Below are 25,087 nucleotides of genomic sequence, written 5' to 3' on the forward strand. Positions count from 1 at the left end.
CTTCCTTTCCTTTGGCAAAATGGGTCAAAAGAAGGACTTGACAGGCTCAGAAAAGTCAAAAATAGTGAGATATCTTGCAGAGGGATGCAGCACTCTTAAAATTGCAAAGCTTCTGAAGCGTGATCATCGAACAATCAAGCGTTTTATTCAAAATAGTCAACAGGGTCGCAAGAAGCGTGTGGAGAAACCAAGGCGCAAAATAACTGCCCATGAACTGAGAAAAGTCAAGCGTGCAGCTGCCAAGATGCCACTAGCCACCAGTTTGGCCATATTTCAGAGCTGCAACATCACTGGAGTGCCCAAAAGCACAAGGTGTGCAATACTCAGAGACATGGCCAAGGTAAGAAAGGCTGAAAGACGACCACCAATGAACAAGACACACAAGCTGAAACGTCAAGACTGGGCCAAGAAATATCTCAAGACTGATTTTTCTAAGGTTTTATGGACTGATGAAATGAGAGTGAGTCTTGATGGGCCAGATGGATGGATTGGTAAAGGGCAGAGAGCTCCAGTCTGACTCAGACGCCAGCAAGGTGGAGGTGGAGTACTGGTTTGGGCTGGTATCATCAAAGATGAGCTTGTGGGGCTTTTTCGGGTTGAGGATGGAGTCAAGCTCAACTCCCAGTCCTACTGCCAGTTTCTGGTAGACACCTTCTTCAAGCAGTGGTACAGGAAGAAGTCTGCATCCTTCAAGAAAAACATGATTTTCATGCAGGACAATGCTCCATCACACGCGTCCAAGTACTCCACAGCGTGGCTGGCAAGAAAGGGTATAAAAGAAGAAAATCTAATGACATGGCCTCCTTGTTCACCTGATCTGAACCCCATTGAGAACCTGTGGTCCATTATCAAATGTGAGATTTACAAGGAGGGAAAACAGTACACCTCTCTGAACAGTGTCTGGGAGGCTGTGGTTGCTGCTGCACGCAATGTTGATGGTGAACAGATCAAAACACTGACAGAATCCATGGATGGCAGGCTTTTGAGTGTCCTTGCAAAGAAAGGTGGCTATATTGGTCACTGATTTGTTTTTGTTATGTTTTTGAATGTCAGAAATGTATAATTGTGAATGTTGAGATGTTATATTGGTTTCACTGGTAAAAATAAATAATTGAAATGGGTATATATTTGTTTTTTGTTAAGTTGCCTAATAATTATGCACAGTAATAGTCACCTGCACACACAGATATCCCCCTAAAATAGCTATAACTAAAAACAAACTAAAAACTACTTCCAAAAATATTCAGCTTTGATATTAATGAGTTTTTTGGGTTCATTGAGAACATGGTTGTTGTTCAATAATAAAATTAATCCTCAAAAATACAACTTGCCTAATAATTCTGCACTCCCTGTATAGGCTCCTCAAATCTCCTGTATACTGTACAATCCAGCGAGATCAGCTCCAGCCGCCTCCCAGTGTTTCTCCGGTCACACCACACCACAGCTCAAACGACCAAGTGGTTAAGTATAAAGGAATTTATTAGAAATACTTTTAAAACAAATAGTATATATAAAAAATGCAAAGCACAACGCGTTTCGACTTCCGTCTTCTTCTAAGGTGCATAACATACAAGCTGATTCAGTCTCTTTAAATACATCCAGTGCTTTCAATTTTCGCGGGTAAAAGTCCAAATCGCTTCCGTGTTGTGATGTCACTTCCGGGTCCGTCCACCTGACTAGCGTCAATGACGTCATCCCGGTTTGATTCGTATTGTGTCCTTCAACCCGGACGTTATTGTGTTCAGACGCCATCTTTGTGACTGGCATCTTACTTATAAAACATACTTGCAAATAGGGAAAATGAATCAATTGAAAATAATCTGTTCGCTTTTGTTGACATAAAACCTGCTTAATAGAACTTTCCAATAGATGATACATTCTACAATATTAGGAGAAAAATACCTGTTCTCTAGATTTAAATTAATTCCAAGTTACTAGTAAAAACGGAAAAACATTTTTCCATGAAAAAAGTTCTCTTAGTTTTTTTGTTTTGTTTTTTTAATGAGAAAAGATCCTCTTTTCCCCTAAGGGGAAAAATACAATGTATGGAGGAGAAAAAAGCAGTTCTTAAAGGGGAAGTATATCAATAAAATAATAAAAAAATATATATTTTATAAAATTCAAAAATGGCAAAAAAAGGGCACGGAAAAAGCCAGATCTACTAAATAAGGGCTGCCATTTCGAAGTCCACATTGAGCCCACCCGGGGTCAGTGTCTCCAAATTGAAGATCCACCTCATCTCACAGCGGCTCAATGTGGACTCGAACTGACCTCCCCTCCAATGGGGTTTAATTGCCTGTATCCCCAAAAAATTAAGCCCTGCAGGATTCCCGCCATGGACGTTTAAAAAGTGTGAAGAAACACTATGTTTTAAAAAACCTCTCCTTACATTGTAGATATGCTCACGTATCCTTGTTTTTAAGTTCCTTGATGTTTTCCCCACATATTGGAGTCCACAAGGACACGTGAGCAGATACACCACATTCTTTGTGTGACAAGTAATAAATTAATTGATCTTAAAATTAACAGAGCCAATCTTAGAATGAAACACTTCTATTTTCTTAGGTTTCTTTTTGTAGTTCCTACAGCCCATACACTCCCCACAATAGTGGAAACCTTTCTGCAGGGATTTATTAATGGTTAAGAAGTTTTCTTTCGGTTTAGGTGGTTCTAAATAGCTAGTGGTTAATTTCTGTTTCAGATTATGGGCCCCTCTAAAGATTAACCTGGGTCTATCATTAAGATATGGTAGGATTTCTTCATCCTGATGTAGGATGTACCAATTTTTGTTGAAAATTCTTTTGAGTTTTGCATGATCTTGATTATAATTACAAATAATGGGTATTTTATCCTGTTTCTCCTCTGATACAGTTTTTGGTTTATATTCTAATAGGGTATTTCTTTCCACATCTCTAACTTGTTTAATCTCCTGATCCAAGAGTTCACTACAATATCCTTTATTTACAAATTGTTCTTTTAAAAATTGGGTTTGGGAATCAAAAGTTTCTATTTTTGTACAGTTTCGTCTCATACGTAAAAATTGGCCTTTCGGTATGTTGTCCAGCCATGGACGAAAATGGCAACTTTCTTTATGGATGTATCCATTAACATCCACTGGCTTAAAGAAAGTGCACGTATCGATGGTACTCCCTGTAGCAGAAATTTCTAGATCCAAAAAATGGATTTTATGCTGGCTGTATTCCTGAGTCAGCCTAACATTCCACTCATTAGAATTTAAAAAATTAAAAAATTCCAAAAAGGTGGAATGGTCTCCCCTCCAAATGATAAAGATGTTGTCTATGTACCTTCTATAGAGGACCAGATTCACACTCCAGTCATGCTGGGAATAAACAAAAGAATTTTCCCAAAAGGCCATAAACAAATTTGCATAACTGGGTGCGAATCTGGTCCCCATAGCAGTCCCCCGACGTTGCAGATAATACTCCCCCTCGAACCAAAAGAAATTGTTTCGAAGGATTAAGGAAAGTCCCTCCATAACGAAATCTATTTGTTCCTTAGGGTACAAACCAGATGTTTCCAAAAAGGAATAATTGGCTCGGCATCCAATATCATGCTCTATACAAGTGTAAAGGTTAGTGACGTCACACGTGATAAATGCGAAGTCACTTTGCCATTTAAAATTCTTCAATATTTGTAACAGACTCATAGAATCTTTTAAGTATGAGGGATTTTCTTTCACTAGAGGTTGGAGAAGGGTGTCTATGTATTTGGACAGGTTAGAAAGGAGTGAACCCACTCCGGAGACTATGGGTCTCCCCGGGGGGTTACTAACGTCCTTGTGGAGTTTCGGTAATACATAGATCACTGGAATTTTGGGGGACTTATTATTCAGATAATCATACTCTTTTTTGGTTAAGATCTCTTTTAAGAGGCCTTTATCCAGATATTCTACAAAAGTCTTTTGGATATCTTGTTGGGGATTTTTGTTTAATTTGACATAGGTGTCTTTATCATCTAGTTGTCGGTTAATTTCCATAATATATTTGTCCCTATCCATAACTACTACTCCCCCCCCCCTTATCCGCAGGTTTTATTACAATCTCGGAATCTTTTCTTAAATCCTGTAATGCCACTAATTCTAGTTTAGTGAGATTGTTCTTTTTATTCACCTTTATCTTTTTTATGTCTTTAATACACGCCTTTTCAAAGACCTTCATGGCATTGGATTTTAAGTGGATGGGGTAAAAAGTGGAAGGGGCTTTTAATTCCGTATGTACAATTTTCCCTGTTTCCCCAGTGTTTAAATTTTCTATATTAGGTTTTCTGTCAAATAATTTTTTAATACACAATTTTCGCATAAAACGATTGATATCTGTGTAAGCGTCAAATTGGTCAACATTACAGCTTGGGACAAACTTGAAACCTTTTCCCAAAATTTTTCTTTGGTCACCATTTAGAACTTTTTTGGAAAGGTTAAAGATTTTTATCTCCTCATTGTTTTCCCTCTTGGGTCTCTCCAATATTTTCCTCCCCTATTTCCCCTTCTTCTACTTCTCGGTATCTCCTTTTTATAGGGAGTGGGGTTTTTTCTAGAGGTTCGTCCCAACGCTCCTCTAACAAAGGAACACTTATCTGTTTCTCTTTTTGGTTCAGGGGTTCAAAACGATTTGATGTGGGGATGCCCCTTCTCTCTCTGGTGGGAAAACGATGACTATAATCGTGAGCATATCTACAATATAAGGAGAGGTTTTTTAAAACATAGTGTTTCTTCACACTTTTTAAACGTCCATGGCGGGAATCCTGCAGGGCTTAATTTTTTTGGGATACAGGCAATTAAACCCCATTGGAGGGGAGGTCAGTTCGAGTCCACATTGAGCCGCTGTGAGATGAGGTGGATCTTCAATTTGGAGACACTGACCCCGGGTGGGCTCAATGTGGACTTCGAAATGGCAGCCCTTATTTAGTAGATCTGCCTTTTTCCGTGCCCTTTTTTTTTGCCATTTTTGAATTTTATAAAATATATATTTTTTTATTATTTTATTGATATACTTCCCCTTTAAGAACCGCTTTTTTCTCCTCCATACATTGTATTTTTCCCCTTAGGGGAAAAGAGGATCTTTTCTCATAAAAAAAAAAAAACTAAGAAAACTTTTTTCATGGAAAAATGTTTTTCCGTTTTTACTAGTAAGTTGGAATTAATTTAAATCTAGAGAACAAGTATTTTTCTCCTAATATTGTAGAATGTATCATCTATTGGAAAGTTCTATTAAGCAGGTTTTATGTTAACAAAAGCGAACAGATTATTTTCAATTGATTAATTTTCCCTATTTGCAAGTATGTTTTATAAGTAAGATGCCAGTCACAAAGATGGCGTCTGAACACAATAACGTCCGGGTTGAAGGACACAATACGAATCAAACCGGGATGACGTCATTGACGCTAGTCAGGTGGACGGACCCGGAAGTGACATCACAACACGGAAGCGATTTGGACTTTTACCCGCGAAAATTGAAAGCACTGGATGTATTTAAAGAGACTGAATCGGCTTGTATGTTATGCACCTTAGAAGAAGATGGAAGTCGAAACGCGTTGTGCTTTGCATTTTTTATATATACTATTTGTTTTAAAAGTATTTCTAATAAATTTCTTTATACTTAACCACTTGGTCGTTTGAGCTGTGGTGTGGTGTGACCGGAGAAACACTGGGAGGCGGCTGGAGCTGATCTCGCTGGATTGTACAGTATACAGGAGATTTGAGGAGCCTATACAGTCAGAGCCTGCTAAAATAGGCTCTACATAACGTGAGTGACCCAATACCTAAATTGCTCATATCAATTTCAAACAGTATTATGCTATGTGCATTTTGTTTATGTTTTTTCTAGATTGATTCAGTAGACTGCTGAAGAATCTATTGATGTACAGATATAAGTATATTATGTTTGTATAGCACCCCCCTTGTATATTTCTCTCTTTAGCCTATTTGTATAGTGCCTTTTGGTGATTTATTGGGCACTTGGGGGTAGTTGCTGTTCACCTCCTCTATATTAGCATTAATAGCGCCAATCCACCCATATATATTTTCGTAAGAAATATTATTTGTAGTGAAATTAGTTTGGTTGGCATACGCTCTTGCAAGCATATTCTCTCAAAAAACGTGGTCGGTTTGGCGATTGCCGTTCTGACTTCTCTAGTCTGTGCGAAGTCTCGTATCTGGACATATCTAAAGAAGTCACTTGTTTTTAGTGGGGCCAGATTTTGCAGGTGTTGGTAGGATACTAGTTGTTTGTTTGTGTACAGATGTGTGTAACACTGTAGGCCTGTGGCTTCTATGCCGTGAAAGTCTTGCGCCCTTAATCCAAGTGGGAATGCTCTGTTGCGCAGGACCGGAGTCATTGAGGATGGTAAATCTGTTAATTTAAGTTTCTTTGCGGCTCGGTCCCATAAGCTAAGGGAGTTAAGGATTGCCGGGCATTCGGTCCGCAAGAGTACCCTGTGTTCTCTGGGCACCCAGATGAGGAACTGTGGTAGGTCTGCCCCAGTCATGAGGGATTCTATGTCCACCCATCTGCGTTGGTTTTTCGGGCAGTGCCAGTGGGCTATTTGAGCCACTTGGGCAGCGGTGTAGTAATGGTGCAGATGGGGCATACCCAATCCTCCTCTCCATTTGGGGTTATATAATATTGCCTTGGCTATTCTGGGTCTCCTTCATTGCCATATAAAGGCATCTATTGCTTTTTGTGTATCGGTTAGGTCACTCTTGGTGACCCGGACAGGGAGCGCTTGGAAAAGGAATAGCAGTCGTGGCAGTACATTCATTTTTACTGAGTGTAGTCGGCCAAGCCATGTAATTGGCTTGTCTGTCCAGTTGTCTAGGTCTGTTTTAAGTCTATTGAGTAGTGGTGTGTAGTTGTGTTGGAATAGCAATTTGTGGTCTGCTGTTAGTCTAACGCCTAAATATGTGAGCATGGTTGTATTTGTTTTAATGTGGTACGTTTGTCTGATGTGTTGTATCTCGTGATCAGGTATGTGGAATGGCAATGCTGTTGACTTGGTGAGATTGACTTTGTACCCGGCTAGTAGTTTTTCCAGATTCGCCATTGAGGGAATCGGATCCGTGAGTGTAAGGAGAATATCGTCCGCATATGCTGCGGTTTTAAATTGCTCCCCCCCGATTTGCACCCCTTAAATATTTGGATCAGTTCTGATAAGATGTAGGAGTGGCTCTAGAACTATCGCGAACAATAGCGGCGACAAGGGGCATCCCTGTCTCGTTCTATTGCTCACCCGGTTAGCCTCCTCGCCAATATCTTCGCGAATATTTTTAAGTTTGTGTTTATAAGGGAGATTGGTCTGTAATTAGTGGCTAATGTACCGTCTTGTCGGGTTTGGGGATTAGGATTATGTTGGCAGTGGCCATGTCGCAGTCCGGAGTACCGCCTTGGAGGAAGTGGTTGTATAGTTTGGTGAGGTAGGGGGCTAATTCCACCTTGTATCTTTTATAGTAGCCCATGTCGTAGCCGTCTGGGCCCGGTGCTTTGCGACCTTTAAGGGCAGATATCACCGATTCTACCTCCTCCTGTGTAATGGGGCTCTCCAGTGTGTTGGCCTCCGCTGTGGACACCTGGGGCAGGTTTAATTGGGATAGGAATTCTGTTATGCGCGTGATATATTGGGCCTGTGCGTCCCCTTCTCTTGGGGTGTGGTTGTATAGCTTCAGAAAGTATTCTGTGAATGTGTTGTTGATGTCTTTAGGGGTGTGGACTAGTTCATTGGCTGCGTTTCGTAGTGTGGTTATGGGCTTACGTCCTTGTCTGGGTCGGAGGGTCCGTGCTAGTAGTGTGTCCATCTTGTTGTCTTTTTCGTAGAAAAAGCGCTTTGACCAGACTAAGGAGTGTGCTATGTCTGCTATGGTGAGTTCTTTTATGGCGTGGCGTACGGTTTGAAGTCTTGTATATATGGTGGCGGTGGGGTTTTGCTTATGTTGTTGTTCAAGTTTCCGCATTGTAGTTTGTAATTCTAGGAGGTGTTTCGTTTTGGTTCCCTTTTTATGTGTGGCGGCCTGTATGAGGTGTCCCCATAGCACTGATTTATGTGCTGCCCATAACGTGGTTGGGTTGATATCTTCCGTGTCGTTAGTGGTGAAATAGTCTAAGATTTTCAGACGTGTCGTGGTGGATATGTCATCGTCAGTGAGTAGGTCCGTGTTGAGTCTCCAAGTCCAGGCGTTGTGGTGTTGGCCTATTCCTAAGGTTATAGTTACATCTGCATGGTCCGACCATGTGATATTGTTTATTTCTGAGTGGATTAGTTTAGCCATACCAGCTCCATTGAGGAGCAGGTTGTCTATTCTGGAGTAGGTAGTGTGGGGTGCCGAGTAGTACGTATAGTCTAAGGTGTCTGGGTGTTGGAGTCTCCACGCATCCATAAGTCCGGTGCGTTGGAGGAAAGTGTGAAGGAGTTTGTCCTGTCCCCCTCTTCCCTGTGAGCGCTGAGTCCCCGCTTTAGAGCTACGGTCGGTAGCTGGGCTGGGTACGGCATTCAGGTCCCCTCCCACCACCAGTATGCCTCCTTGTAGGGTGGAGAGCAGGGATGCTATAGTGTTCCAGTAAGCGCTATCTGGTTTGTTAGGTGCGTACAAATTTACAATATGCATTTTGGTGTTGTAGTAGTTGCCTGTGATGGCCAAAAATCTGCCTTCAGGGTCCTTCTGCGTGTGTGTGACCACAAAAGGGCAGCGCTTGTGTATGAGTACAGCCACTCCTGCGTGTTTTCGCAACGCCCTGGCCTCGTGAATAATATTGTATATGCTATCCCCTAATTTGGTTGGCGAGGCCTTCGGTATGTGAGTCTCCTGCACTATTGCTATGTCTGCCTTTTTTGCTTTTAGATCTCTTAGGAGAAGTCTGCGTTTGGTTGGTATATTTAGTCCTTTGGCATTAATTGATAGAATTTTCAGTGTCATGTTTCTATTACTCTCGTGTGGCGTGTGATTGCTGGATGTGTTGCTCCCCTACCTGTCCGTCGTCTGTTGGTCACCCACTCTTCGACAAACTTCATACCTTGGCCCTCTAATAAGAGCTGGTTCCGTCCTCCACTTGTGCTGGTCATACCCAAAATCATATATGAAAACAGGAACATAAACATAAAATAACTGTTAACATTTTGTACATAATTACATAGTAATCTGTGCGCACTGGTCTTATAGTTTGCCAGTGTTGGTTGGGGGTGCCCCCCACCTTCGCAGGTCCAAATTTTGTCCTGCGCAGGGGGGGTTGTCTCCAATCCACTGTGCCTCATCATGAGGCCTCTCACGCTGCCTTAAAGTTGTGGAGCTAGGCTCCTTATCTTGAAGCCCTCTGGGTGTAATGGGGTTTATCAGCCCTACCCAATAAAGGTGATCTCATTGCCCATTGCTATGTGTGAAACTCTGAGTCCCTAGTTGATTCTGTGTCCTATTTGTTCTATTTTACTGATAACAGTCAGGCTGCTGGGGTGCTGCTGTTCATGGAAATATAATGGGCCCCATTGTCTCCATTATGCTAACTTTGGGAGCAGGCTTGCATTTAAAGGGTTACAAAACAATGCTTTTTTAAAAAAAAAAATTTTTTGTATTGTTTTCATGTACCCGTTATGTGATTTCTATTTTTGCGTATTGCTGGTATGTAGTGTGTACCACTGCCAACCAGCCCCGGTCTACAGGATATTAAGTTTTGACTGTGACCGTACCGGGGGCATTTTACCTGTAGCACGTAAGGGGGGGGGGGGGGGGTGGAACACCCAATGTCCCATGTGCCCCAATTGACTGGTAGTGTACCGCGTGCTGGGGTACTCTAACGGAGGCGAGTGCAATAGGCCTTATTATCCCCACTATTCCCCTTGCCTCCGTGTGGGGGTCATCATATCTACAACATACAGTACACAAGCACAACCCACCACCGGTAATCATCCCCCACAGTGCTGGGTGCGAGACATTGAGTCCCCTGTAAATGAAGGTATCTAGGTATGGGCTACATACAATACCGGTTAACTGTCAGCGACAACGTATTAGGCAGTTCAAGTGAGTCCTTCTCCCATGTGGAACCGGGTCCCGGCTTGTTGGGAGAGTGAACCGAAAATGGTTGTGAGGTGTCCGCTGAGGGTCTCAGGTGTGGCGGTCTGTTGAGGCTTTAGCTGCTTTGGTAACTGTCCAGTCCTCGGGCAGATCTTTAAGTTCAGGTAGCGATTCTCCGGATAGGGCAAAACCTCTTGGTGGTTCTATCTGGATGCTCCTTAAGAATCTTAGTGGATCTCCTCCCGGTTGCAGGGTGTAGGTAGCCCCGGCTTTAAACGCCACTAACTTGAAGGGGTGACCCCATGTATACTTGATTTCATGCTCTTGAAGCAGTAGTGTGAGGGGTCTCCAGTTTCGCCTGCGTTGCAGCGTGGATGGGGAAAAGTCCTGATACAAGGTAATGATGGCGTTTTGATAATTTAGCTCGTTGGTCCTGGCATATTTCATCACCGCTTCTTTTGTAGAATAGTAATGAAAGCGGATGATGATGTCTCTCGGGGGCCTGACCCTCCGCTCTGCGGGCTCGGAGCGCTCTGTGTGCTTGATCGATCGCCCAGTATGCATCCGGGATGTCTGGGATTAAGTGCTTGAAATAGTGCTCCATTTTGCTCACCAGATTACCTTCTGTAGTTGTTTCGGGGAGACCCCTAAGCCTCACATTATTGCGTCTGGAGCGGTTGGCGAGGTCTTCCACAGGGAGTTCCAGTTCACAAATCCGTTGTTCCATTGCCCTGGAATGTGATACTGTGCTGTTATGGGCCTGTGTGACCTGGTCCATTTTCTCCTCCAGGGCCGCCGTCCGGGCGCCCAATGCCTGGATCTCCGCCTTGACCTCCCTTGCGCTGTTGGATATTTCTTTGGCTAGAAAGCTTTTCACCTCCTGTAGCTTTGCCAGGATTTGTGTGGGGTCCCCTGGTTGTGTTTCTGGTAGATCGCTGCCTGTTGTGGAGGCCGGGGAGAGGGATCCACGCGGGCTGTGCTGGCGGCCATCTTGTGAGGCCTGTCTGCCTCGTGGAGTTGTCAGCATGTCCGCCACAGATTTGCCGATTTCTCTCCTGTCGCCTTTTTTTTTTGTGCTCTGCTTCATGCCGGAGTGCATACCTGGCATAGTAGAGGGTGTTGAGCCAGTTATTTGGCCTCGATGCTGATGGCTGATGCTGGATTGAGAGTGGATTTAGCGGAGCTCTGGAGTTATGCGGCCATCGCGGTCGGTGACCAGGCCACGCCCCCTTATCTACATTTCTTATACACTCCAAACTCCAATAGTGGTTTTTTTTTGGGGGGTGGGGGAGATATTTTATGTGTTTTATGCTGTTTAGGTGTCTGTGATGCTGTGTGCCTATTTGTATGTGTTTGTGTGTATGTGTATATTTATGTGACACTGAGTGCAGGCTGTGTTTGTGTGTATATTTGACACCAAGTGCATCTGTTGAAGGGACACAATAGACACCCAGACCACGTCAGCTCATTGAAGTGGTCTGGGTGCAGTGTCCCTGTCCCCCTTAGCCCTATAATGTAAATCATTGCCGTTTTAGTGAAACCGCAATGTTTACATTGCAGTAGTAGGACAGCCTCAAGTGGCTGTCTACCAGACAGCCACTACAGGCGCTTTCTGCTTTCTAGGCAACTTTAAGTCGCCTTGCATGAGTTCATCCAGCATCAGTAAAATCCCCACAGGAAAGCACTGATTCAATGTGTGCAAGGGAGGGGGGATGCAGAGGGAGCTATAGTGTTAGGAATACAGACTTGTATTTCTAACAATATAGTATCCCTTTAGGCTCTCGGGGTTATTCACTAAACTCTACATTTTAGTGAAATAAATTAAAGTGAACTGCAAAATTTAGGCAAAAAAGGCTAATGTGAAAATATTCTTTAACTCAGCTCTAGTCACAGCTTGGCTGATTTAGCTTACATTTTAAAACCCAGTTTTAATTTACCACAATTTGAAGTTTAGTTCATGAACACTAGTGTCTGTGATGCTGTGTGTGTTACACTTTGTGTGTCTGGCTACATGTGGTGTTTTTCATTGTGTGCATGGCTGGGTGTGTTTTAGTATTAGTGTTTGTGTGTCTGATTGAACCTTTGTTTGAGTCTGGTTGTTTTTATCCTTATTATGGTTGACTTGCTTTTTTGCAGGCTTTTTGATTATGAAACATTAGTCATGTTGTGACTATGACGGAGTTATATAAGTGTCACGGTTCTCACTGTGACATCTAGACGGCCAGACGTGGTTGCCCCAGAAGTTCCCAACAGGGGATATGAACCTCTCTCCGAGTGCAGTGTCAGTTCATTGACTCTGGTTCCTGTTTTTGTGTATCTTGATCCAGTGTTCTCCAGACAGCTCCTGACCTTGGCTTATCTCATCGTTTACTCTGACCTCCGGCTTCCTCTGACTTTGGCTTTCCATGACTACTGTTCTGCTTGTCCTTGCCTGTACTACGACCTGTAGCTATATTCCTGCACAGCCCCCGTGCACAGACTCACAGCCTAGGTGGCTTCTTACCTGGTCACCTTGGTCTGTGTATATTTGCAAGGGTGAGCGTATAACTCTGCACGTCGGACTCCACATCAGGTAAGATCCTGACAATAAGGTTTCCAAATCAGCTATTTTTGGGTCAATTTTTTTTTTTTCAGATTTCATTTGCAAAAACTCAGAGTTTAGTGACTAACCCGGTGTTTCTGTGTGTGCTTTTTTGACCAGCTGCCAGTGTGTATATTTGTTAGTTTGAAATACGATCAGACTGTTCTGGGTTTTGTGCCCAGCGTGTAATAAAAAATAAATAGGGTTTACCATTTAGTATTTAACATTCAGCTCTAAGTTCTGCAAAAGATCTAAAAACGGATCAAAGAGTGTTTGATATCTGATAATCTTACATTTATTTGTAAACATTGATCTTCCATATGAAAGTGGCTTTGAAATTGGCGGTTTCTGCCTTGTTATTCCTTCTAAAATGTACATTAGTATGGCAAAAAAAAAAAAAAGTTGATGTCAAGTGAAAACTACATTTTAACCATTACCTGCTGTAGGATATTTAAAAATATGAACACTTTGGGCTGCTCCTACTAATATAAACCATGTACTAATATGCATTTTACATCTATACATGCATATTATAGGTTCATAATGCTAGGTCTTGCATTAAATAAAAACTATATGGCACGGATAACCGTTTCATACTATATAATTATAGCACTTGCAAATGAGTTATTTGTAAACATCAACATAAATGGTTACTCCAACCATCGTAACCACAATTGTCTGCTGTAGAGCTTATGGAAGAGTACCCTGGCGCTGTTCTCCAGGTAATGGGGAAAGACTTTTTGCAAAGTTTTGCCTTCTTACTTATGGTCCCCACTGGACACTAGGTTTCCTCTCTTGTGGGCTTATTACATCTGGTTTCTCCAGAGCTGCAGAACCCAAATGCCTATTATTCCTGACATTCATTGGGTGAGCATCAGCTGATCCCTCCTCAGCACAAAAGGACATGTCAATTTGTAGGGTCTTTGCAACAAAATAAAAATACCACAAATTAACTGTACCACTATACAGCAGCTCTGTCATCCCCTCCCACCCAAACTAGTATGTAATAAAGATACAATCTTTATGAAATACTCACCTTGACTGTGTTGGAATGTCACAGAAATTACAACACAATCAAAAGATATCATACGACAAAGTATAGAGTACTTTGTCCTATGCATTTTTCATAGGCTTGACAAACAGGCTGAGCAACCACTGCCAAGCTATGTCAAGCCCTCAGCTGTCACTAGTGAAAAAGGTTTTGTCTATAGAGTCTCCCGTTAAGCCTCCATAGACACTAGTGTTGCACTCTCAAGTATGACATTGGCTCCTATCAGATGAAGCTCCAGGAGCTGAAGAGGATCTCATGAAAAGCACGGCAGAGAGGGACAGGTTCAGATAAGTAAACCATTGTGGGTCTTTGCAAAATATGAACAGACTCCATAAAGTGACAGAGCCACTTTAAGTCATTTCATTTTCTACATTTCTTGCAATCGGATTCTGTTATATGTGTCCAAGCATAAAGTACAAGTGTGCATATAAGCATTGTTCCTGAGATAGGAGCATAAGACTAAACTCCAGGAAATCGACCTACAGAAGCTACCTTATTCATACACCTTTATCCTGGTGAGTGACATGGAGCCTACTTTAGAACCATCAGACTTTCTTCTGATACTACTGCTCCATTAAGGGATTGGGAAATCTCGCCTCTTGATAGGAGGGTAGCAATTCTACCCCATAAACTGTACTTGAGTCACTGTACTTCAGTCATGAGCCACCTCACAATGGACCATAAAATAATTTGCCAGGATCGCCTACAAACATGTTCCAAAATATCTCATTTATTGGCTCACCTTTCCCAGCTGATACTTCCTTGTCACCGCCTTGACTGCTTTAAAAATAGGTGGTGGCAAAAAAAAAATCATATTTCCTTGCCTTTTAGAACTGTATGACCCTTAACAACTTCAAGCTACACTCTAACATCTCCGGTACTATTCTGACACAACTGTTGGATGCACCAATGGAGAGGACACACAAGGCAGTGAGATTTAATCCTTTACTGTTCTACTGAGGGATGACTACCCACATTGCATTGGATGCCTGCAAGATCTAATTTTATCAGGACCTACTACTATGGTGCCCATTGCACCACAGGTGTGCACTAAAGCCCCTGATGACAGCTCTGATGAATTTATGGTCAGTCAAAGCTAAAGCTGTATGTTCTGAGCTCCATGAATTATGCCGACCATAAGGCCTACCACACCATGTAGGATGGTTCCTGGGAAGAAAGGTCAGTCCCCCAGACCCCAAGCACCCATTTGATACCAGAGTTTTATATTCTTATTATTTCAAGGTTAGGTCCTCCATTTGCCTCATGTCATCTGATTCACCAATTGCCTCTGGCTACATATGGATGACATTATAGATGAGAATCAATATGTTTGCTGTTACCCAGAAATTAAAAAATGGTGTTGAAACACAAGGCATGTATTTTACTGATCATTTTTCCACTAGTAATTATGACAATCCACTATGTAAATGGGTTAACAAGATAATTGGAACATATGGCTTTCATCAAAGAAGCAAGTGCAGATTAAATAGTTATTATTGGTGAGCAGAGGCTTAACACAGGATGTTATGAAAAAGTGTTTATAATGTGCTCATTAAACTGGACGCAAATATCTACTGCACTCGGCAAGACTCTGATGGGTGGAAATTACATTGAATGCCTCAAGCTGTGTGCTGAATCGCCACATAAGCCTGAGGAGCCTTTTTATATTTGTATTGCTAGTTAGAAAATGCAAACAAATTCTAAAATTTGGGAATGTTTACAAGTGGCAACATTATTTTTTTGAAATGCAAACTTAAAGCTGCTCTGTCAACAAAAATAAAGTTTATCTTATCTGCTTCTACATACCGGTACGTCTCTATGTCTGAAACTGTTTTTATTTTTCTCCTGAGCACTCTGGTTTTAATAATATACAAAGAAAAGTAGAGATATTTTTTTTCTTTCTGTATAGCAATCAAGTTGACAAAATTTTACAACAGGCGTAGCTTAACGTAAGGTTCTGTTTCCATTACCAATCAAATTTACCCACAATCCAACAGTACAACCAGTCCCACAGTAGGAATATCAGCAGACATCATGGGCGGAGAACAACAAAATGGCTGCATTCAGGTTTGAGATCCAGCACAAGGAAGAAATGATAATATATATAAATAAAGGCAAGTAACAAGGGAGGGAGTATAATTAAGATACAGGAGATATAAGGAAAGGAAAGGAAAAACTAAACAAAAAAAACAGCAGAGTCACTTTAAAGATATGATTTACATATCAAATGTTGAACTTAATGGGACATTAAAGGGACACTATAGTCACCAGAATAACTACAGCTTATTGAATTTGTTCTGGTGAGTAGAATCATTACCTTCAGGCTTTTGCTGTAAACACTGTCTTGTCAGAGAAAATGCAGTCTTTACGTTACAGCCTAGTGCTAACTTCACTGGCCACTCCTCAGATGGCTGTTAGAGATCCTTCCTGTGTCATGGCTGCCTAAAATGCATCCAAACATTCAGTGTCTCCTCCCTCTGCATGCAGACACTGAACTTTCCTCACAGAGATTCATTGATTCAATTAATCTCTATGAGGAGATGCTGATTGGCCACGGCTGTGTTTGAATCAGGCTACCACTTCGGATGAGGTCAGCAGACTGCTTGTTTCTCTGAGGCAAACAGCATGCAGAGCTACAGCTTCAGGCTTGAATAAAGTAGGATTTTGCTATATTTATGGAGACATGAGGGGCGCAGGGGGGCGGTGTTAACACTATAGGGTCAGGAATACATGTTTGTGTTCCTGACCCTATAATGATCCTTTAAGCCAAGTTTAATACAGTGAAAACAAAAGATAAATCTATCTAGCATGGCATACCTGTGTAAAGTTCCAATATTACTAAACAGAACATATATGATTCTGTGAGTGTCACATTTTGCAATATTGGAATATTACTTTATGTATTTATGCCACACTAGATAGGTGCTACTATAATTTTGTTTTTACTGTATTTATTTGCTGTTTAACCCCTTAAGGACGTTAGGATGTCCCATGCCGTCCTATACAAAGTAGGCTTAAATGCCTAAAGGACGGCATGAAACACCCTGCATATTTGATATGAGCATGTTTAAACCCCTGCCCACATCAATGGATACCTAGGGCTCACCTCTGTCTGCTGGGGCCATTTTTAGTGGCCCCAGACTTTTTGATGAGCTTCTTGCAGCCATAATCAAACCTCCCCCAGCTGTGATTAACATGGCCACATGAAAACAATGCCTTAATTTGCATTCATATAGTACAGCAAAGTGTGTTTACTTTAGATGTTCTTATCTCCTGCACTGTTAATTGAAGCTTATTTACAGAGGAAACCCCTTCAGGCTTTAGCAGGGAAGTAATAGAGCAAGAGATATGCATTTCTAAATTAAACACACTGTGCCTTTAGACAGATAATTGAGCAGTGAGACTGCAAGGACATGATCCAAGGATGTTGAATTCCTATTAACCTCTCATTTTCTTATAGACCTTCCAAAGATCTTTTAATAATAATGTGTTAGTCCCTACCTTTACCATCACCTGGGACCAACAGCATATGGGAGTATTTTGTAAGGTATACTTTGGGTATGAATGTGTTCACTTCCTTGCTAGACTACTTGCTATACCCTTGGCTCAGCAAAGGTCACGAATATGACTGCTTTAGACCTATAGGGCAGAATCCATCCACAAGCATCCACTATGACTGGCTAGGAGCGAAAGGAAACTGCTACTTCAAAAAGCTAAACAGAAAAAAAAAAAAAACAGGTGGCTGCGTGAAATGGACAGTGGTTTTTGAGACATGCATTGGAAAAGTAGCTGTGAGCCACAGTGGAGAACAGTGATTACCCTAATGTTTATCACGAACATCTTTTATCAACTCATTCCACTCACAAAAATGTACGCATCAAGTGCCATCCAATCATAATATACTGGTATCTTTATATAACGGCCTACATGTACCCTAGTACTTACTTGGTTAATTTATGGCTTTTCATAGCTGTTAGAAATTCTTGCAATATCTCTGGACTTTGAAGTCGACATGGTGAGCTGGACAGATATTTCAGTGTCTAAAATATAAATTAAGTTAATTAAGATATTTATTTTTCAAAAATTAGCACATACATAGAAAAATGCTTACTAGAATGTACGCAAGAATGGCAACTGAACAAATCAGCATACTAAAAAAAAAAAAAAAAAAAATAACACTCATCTAATGATTTTGCCAAATAATTTCCAAATGAACAAGACAAAAAGAGTCCACATTATTGGACAATGGACAATACTCTGGAGAACACACAGAAATATAACAGTTACTGAATGCTCCCTGAGAGTTTGCAAACATTTGTTCTGATCAAGTCGGATTTCTCCTAATCATATTTTAAAGGGACACTCTAGCCACTATAACCACTAAAGCACACTGTACTGGCGAGTGGACGCAAGAAGCAACAGCTCCCGGGCCAAAAAACGATAAACGCAGATTTTACCACAATAGGCACCCAGATCGGGCTTCGGGATGCTGACCACAAGCAGAGGACACCGAGCCCTACAGAAGGACACCTCAAACGATGATGCCCTGCTCGGCGCCAACATGCGGCCTACCCACACGAGAGGCGCGGGAGGGACGGCCGCTCTCCCGCCGCTTTCACACTTGGCAGAATCGCTACCGGGCCCACGTTCCCCCCCCTATGGACCGGCGGGGGTCATCCCGGTCCGCACTCCACGGGGCCACAGGACCCCACAAGCCTCCGCGACTATGCGCATCCCGCACCCAGCGCCCAAGATGGAGGCTGCCGACACCGCTTCTGGGCCTACACCCACTAAACTTCGACCCGAGCGACAGGCACACGAGGCATACCAGGAAGACCGCATAACAGCAGCCTTCAACCATTTTTGGGCAAGGTTGTGGGCCACAATAACACAAGCCCGAACAGCCACAAAGGACCCTCGCCTGCCCTCCAACTTACCTATGCCTACACCGACCCTGAAGGGCACCGCCAGGCTGCCTCCCAGTGAGAAGCAGCGGAGGAGAGTGGGGACCATGCCTAGACTTCAGGGCAGCAAACCGCACACCCGTCAATGCCTGCCGGGGCCCCGACAAACCGGGGGAACCCCCACACACGACCCACCGACACACAAGCTGGTGAGATGCACTCGGAGGGCCCGGGCTCGGCTTGCGGCCTGCAGAAACGAGAGGGCCACCCAGCATATCAGGCGCCGACAGCGCATCACAGCCGCAACCGGGGCCCGGAGGGGCCTCACTCCCACATCAAGAAGACAGCGGGGATACTTAGCCGCAACCAGCATTCAAAAGGACCCTGGCGGAGCAAGATGGCAAGGCACCACGTGGAGCCTAAGCGAGGTACAGCTTTACACCCTATCGAAGGACACTAACCCACATGAAACAAGCCCACGGAAAAGCGATCACAAACCTCCCCACAGACTGGGCGTCGGATGAGCAGATGCGAGGATCCGGACTGCCGGCTGGCCAGCTCTGGTGATGACACCGACAAAGACGACCCTGGCGAACACGTATAAACTTGATTTACTGCACCTGTTTATTTTATTACCGTTAGAGTTTGATGCATAACCAGCAACAGTGGAGCTGCTTTTATATACCTGGCACACTAATATAAGCAACTTGTCAGTACCCTAAGCTAGAACATGTGTTACCAGTGAGACACTAAGCCTGTTCCACTTAAAGCGTTACCTTACCTCCTATTTCCTTAAGCAAGGTCTCCCACAACTTATGGTGTCAGTTTTAATGCTGACGGCTCTTAATTGCCCATTGACATGCCAGGCAATATACCTATGCACTCTCACACAGTAACCTACTTCATCTTTTACTAATGTAAGGTCGCTAGCCTGTAATTCTCTAAATCTTACACTACAATCTATAGTGAAGCCTGTTTCTTTACACTATAAAAAAGTGCAACTGTATTGTATATCATGGCACTGTATGCAAATGTCTGATTATAATAAGCCTTGCGATGTTGTCACGACTAGGCCAACCTGTATCTTATTCTTTTCTTGCACACTAAAATAAAGAATTAAAAAAAAATAAAAAAAATAAAGCACACTGTACTGGTTATGGTGCTCCACAGGTGACGTTATACTAACTCATAGCAGATTTAAATAGAATGCATTGGGTGAGAGCTGTCAGTTGACTATCTCAGTCAATGAATACTGGTAAAGCTTTGTATGAACTATGAACTGCTGTTTTATTCAACCAACTCAGACTGGCAAGAACCACAGGTACCAGAGATTGCCACGTAAGTGTCACACAGTTCATAAATGGTATGACAGATTACTAGCAGACATCTCCTGGGGCTTCCTGGCACCATAATCACTGTAATGTGCTGTGGTGGTTATGGTACTTAGAGTGTCCCTTTAAAGGGACACTATAGGCACCTAGACTCAATAGGTTCCATTTACATGTTATTTTAACCCTGCAATGTAAAGCAATGCCATTCTGCAGGGATGGTTATGTTTACACGGCAATGTTTACATTGCAGGGTTTAAAAAAATACCTTGAGTCTCTATCTTCCTGACAGCCACTAGAGGCGCTTCAATTCAAACAGCCAGTGAAACTCTGTTATTTAAATAAGATGGTCTCACGGGGATCATCTGATTGGCGATGCACTGCCTTTTGCCGCGTATGCGCACTGGCCTCCCAATACTTTCCTATGGGAAGGTATTGGTTGACTGAAAATATCTCAGCCTTAAAGGTGCGATGGCAGTGTAGACACCTGCACTGTGAGGGGAAATATGTTAGTAAAATGGCTTTATTTTGTAGAAACGGGGAGGGGAGCCTCACCTAACTAGTTAGAAAGACACTGTAGAGTACGGAATACACTAGTATTTTAACGCTAAAGTGTTCCTTTAACCCCTTAAGGACCAAACTTCTGGAATAAAAGGGAATCGTGACATGTCACACATGTCATGTGTCCTTAAGGGGTTAAGCTGCCTGGTTGTTACAAAACTCTATTTTGTTTCCTACATCCTGTAATTATTGGGACCATGTGATCTTCTATAATATCTGAGAATGAGCCACAAACTAAAGAATTCCTTTAAACCTAAGAAAACAATATATATTAATAACTCACAGAGTACCCACATAACAATCCATTCATTAGCTCAAAAGCTGTATATGGCAGAAGCAGAAATGCATCTGGAATGCTAAATTTGTGCTACTTTAATATAAGCTTTCTTTTATGACATTTCCTGCTTCCCTGTACAGAAAATTCACATTTTAAACAGAGATTCAGTATGCTGGAAACATCTGACATCCCCCAAACTCATTTACATCTCAGAGAGATTTATATTGCAGTGAAGGCTTGGAGAGATCAGTTGTTAGATGAGAATTAGCTTCTGGTAAAATTAAATACATATATTGTTTTCAGAAGATGGAATTGGAGTATTCTGCTCATAATGGTTCTTCCAGACTTCTGTGATTATATCTTACATAGGACCTGATGATATCAGATTTTTTATAATGACTATTACTCCATCTGAAGAAACACGTCATGAATCCATAATCTGGTAATGAAACCCACGGCAATCAGCCTAGGTTAGTACAGCACAACTTTACTTGAAGACGCACAGGTTACATTTCAGAATGAAAATTACAAAACGGGCTAAATATGTATGATAAGTAAGAAAAAGAAAAAAAGTGGCAAAGAAATATTATTTCATTTAACCCCTTAAGGACACATGACGTGTGACATGTCATGATTCCCTTTTATTCCAGAAGTTTGGTCCTTAAGGGGTTAAACAATGCTGTAATGCAGAGCAACAGAGTTTAAGCACAGTTAATACGAACGCAGTCTCATTCTGTGTATTTTGATCAGGTCTACATCATCAGATTCACAATTAACCCATTACTCGTTAGCAACAACCTGCTGTGGGTTGCAAACATTACACTGTGTAACTGAGCAAAGGTTATTCCTCATTTACATTATGCACAGCAGTGTGATCTGCATTCACAATTGTATGCAAACTACTCTTATATAATGCTGGACCGAATATGAAATACTGCCACTCAAGCTGAGAGAAACAAATAAATATACTTTTCATATATCTATCTATTACAAGACTTGGATTTTGTAGCAGAAATTCAAGTGAGAGTATCATATTTTTTATTATTGTTTTTGCATATATGTTTTAAAGCGTAATGCATTAAAAATATTGGGTAACTCTAGCCTGGTTTGTCCCTCACAAAGACTGCTTTCATATATGTGCGCCGAACATTTCTATTGAAGTGCGCATGTGCCTGATATTCTTCACTTCTTGATTTTCTACTTTTGTTGAAGTGTATGTTTGATGTCTCTAAAACATTTGATAAGTGCACTCTTTTCCGGGCTTCTAGCAGTGGGCTTAGAACTGTAATGACAATTATTGAAGTATTATAAGGGACACTCTAAGAATGTTGCAGCACGCTATTGGTGACATCCACAGGCAATGTTACAAACTGTTTTTTTTTTTGGCGATCTTAATTCACCACCACCCCCAAAAAAAGAGAGATTTCCCACACAGGGTTTAGAAAAAGTGAGAGTAAATGGCTACTAATATTGTGCATTATACTACAATTACATATTACATAGTTACATAGTTGCATAGCTGAAAAGAGACTTGCGTCCATCAAATTCAACCTTCCTCACATATGTTTTTTGCTGTTGATCCAAAAGAAGGCAAAAAACCCAGTTTGAAGCAAAAAAAAAAATCCTTCTTGACCCAGAATGGCAGTCAGATTTATCCTTGGATCAAGCAGTTATTACTCTCGATTGAAAGATTATATCCTTAAATATTCTGTTTTTGCAAGTATGCATCTAGTAGCTGTTTGAACATCTGTATGGACTCTGATAAAACCACTCCTTCAGGCAGAGAATTCCACATCCTTATTGTTCTTACAGTAAAAAAAACTTTCCTTTGCCTTAGACGAAATCTTCTTTCTTCCAGTCTAAACACATGACCTCGTGTCCTATGTAAAGTCCGGTTTGTGAATAGATTTCCACACAATGGTTTGTATTGGCCCCAAATATATTTGTATAATGTTATCATATCCCCTCTCAGGCGACGTTTTTGTAACTAAATAGGTTTAAATTTGTTAACCTTTCTTCATAGCTGATATGTTCCATTCCTTTTATTAATTTTGTAGCCCACCTCTGCACTTGTTCTAGTGCCATAATATCCTTCTTTAGAACAGGTGCCCAAAATTGCACAGCATATTCAATATGTGGTCTTACCAGTGATTTATAAAGAGGCAAAATGATATTCTCATCCCGAGAATGAATGCCCTTTTTCATGCATGACAATACCTTACTGGCCTTGGCCTCTGCACATTGTTGCATAGTTTGTTGTCTATAACAATTCCCAAGTCCTTTTCGTGTGTTGTTATCCCTAATTCGCTTCCATTAAGGGTATATGTTGCTTGTGTATTCTTTACGCCGAAGTGCATAACTTTGCATTTTTCAACATTAAATTTCATCTGCCATTTGAGTGCCCAGTCCCCCAGTCTATCTAAATCCCTCTGCAGCAAACTAATATATTGCTCACATATTATTATTTTACTGAGTTTTGTGTCATCTGCAAAAACTGAAACATGACTTTCAATGCTGCCTTCCAGATCATTTATAAACATGTTAAATAGAAGGCGTCCTAAAACAGAACCCTGAGGGACACCACTTGCCACCTCTGTCCAGCTTGAAAATGTACCATTAATGACAACTCTTTGTACTTTTAAGCCAATGTTCTACCCAAGAACAAGCATTTTCATCTAGACAATAGAATAAAATTAGATTAGAATTACATTACATTAAATTAGATTAGAACGACATTAAAATCAAAGCACAAGGACACTGCCAGCATATGGAATATTAAATGAACAACAGGCAAAACCCCTTAGGAGTAGATGCTGCGTTTAGGTGGTAAACTGCTTTCTAACAATTTGACACAGAAATAGGCTTCCTCAGGTGCCCTGCTAGCCTCACCCCTCACTTGCCATACTGGCATCCAAATAAGGATGAAAGTGACCATTGTAATGCACAAGTATAATCACATCACAGCAGTATGGCAAATAAAGGGCTGGGGTGTGGATGCCTGAGGAACCTTCGGTTTGTGTCAAAGTGCTTGACACAGAATCAGGGAAGGTTGCCAGCAGCATGCATGGACTATAACCTCTACTACAGGCTTAGATACCCCTTTAAATATTGTGCAGAGCAATTAAAATGTACAGCACAAATTAGTAGCAACCTAGTATGCAAAAATAAAGTATTTCTAGATAAAGAATAGTAGTGTCGTGTGTTCCACCTTAAGAAAGCAGTCAACCTTGTATCATATAAATGATGGTTATCTGTTTTCCTTTACAATACAAGATATGTTTACATCCATCTGTCACAAGACAATACAAACTATGTACTTATGACGTTGTGACATTGATATATACATTAATTTGCTTCCCAACATTTTGAACAAATCTCTATATCTTCATGGTTACAAGGAGTACCTGTATCACACAAGGCAACAGGTGTTATGTTTGTTGTTTAGATTGTACATGTGTGCAGTAAGTGGAAACAGCCAGAAGGCTTAATATAGGTGCAAAGGTTTTCTGAGCATCTCTTGAAAGAACAGAATGTCATAAAAATAAGCTGCCACTTGGTGCCCTCTACTGGATTAACGAGGAAGGAAAAGCAGCAGTAAACCACACTTTTACGCCTCTACTCTTTAAAAGCCAACAAAAGATCACATGATAAAAGATATCCATGATCATTGTGTAAATTATACATTTATTCTGCCCCTAAGAATCATAACATTTATATATAGAAAAGGCCTGTTTTTCTTGGATTTTAAAGTTTACTCATTTGTCAAAAGAACATAGAACTTCCAAAAGGAAAGTAATAAACTTATTTTTTGTTTTGGTTGTTGTCACTTGTATGTTTATTTAGAAAATTAAAAAAAACATCCAAATCTGATTGTTTTCTTATATGTGTCATCAGGAAGCACATCTTCCACAAATCAATGCAAGATCCTTCAGAAATAAATTTAAAAAAGATAGAAAAACCCACCATGATGAAAAACCCACTCCATGAGCCACTTCCGTCCAGTTACAAATTTTGTTTTGTGAATAATTTACTGCAAGGATTTACTCCTGAACCAAATTTCTGTGTACCGCTTTCTATCGCAATATGAATCACTTATCAATGTATCGGAAATTAAATCTGTAACATTTAGTGCTATTGTATGTAATTTGATCATGTACCAATCATGTTTATTATATGTCTGGTTAGTGCGTATAACCACCATAATGCTATATGCTGATAAAAGCAGTGCATATGTAAGATCACTGTGTAAAAGAACCTACCTCATACATGATGGTATTAAGGTTTTGCTGCCCAGCACTACTCTTATTTTTCCGGCCTTCCCTCTGTTGTTGTTTCAAGTCAGTCAGGAGCTGGAACACCTAGTAATTAAAACA

The 25,087-nt window shown here is 41.3% G+C and overlaps 1 protein-coding gene across 1 annotated transcript in view; it reads right to left on the minus strand.

The window, feature by feature from the left end:
* Nucleotides 1–25,087, minus strand: part of CRCP (CGRP receptor component) — a 56,447-nt gene that overhangs the window by 19,475 nt on the left and 11,885 nt on the right. Inside the window, exons 3-4 of the mRNA XM_063457251.1 lie at nucleotides 24,974–25,072; nucleotides 17,590–17,684 (exon numbers count right to left, since the gene is read on the minus strand). Of these exons, the coding sequence (XP_063313321.1) occupies nucleotides 17,590–17,684; nucleotides 24,974–25,072 (194 nt within the window). The remainder of the gene's footprint in view (nucleotides 1–17,589; nucleotides 17,685–24,973; nucleotides 25,073–25,087) is intronic.

Source organism: Pelobates fuscus, chromosome 1 (assembly GCF_036172605.1).
Source record: "Pelobates fuscus isolate aPelFus1 chromosome 1, aPelFus1.pri, whole genome shotgun sequence".
Lineage (NCBI taxonomy): Eukaryota > Metazoa > Chordata > Amphibia > Anura > Pelobatidae > Pelobates > Pelobates fuscus.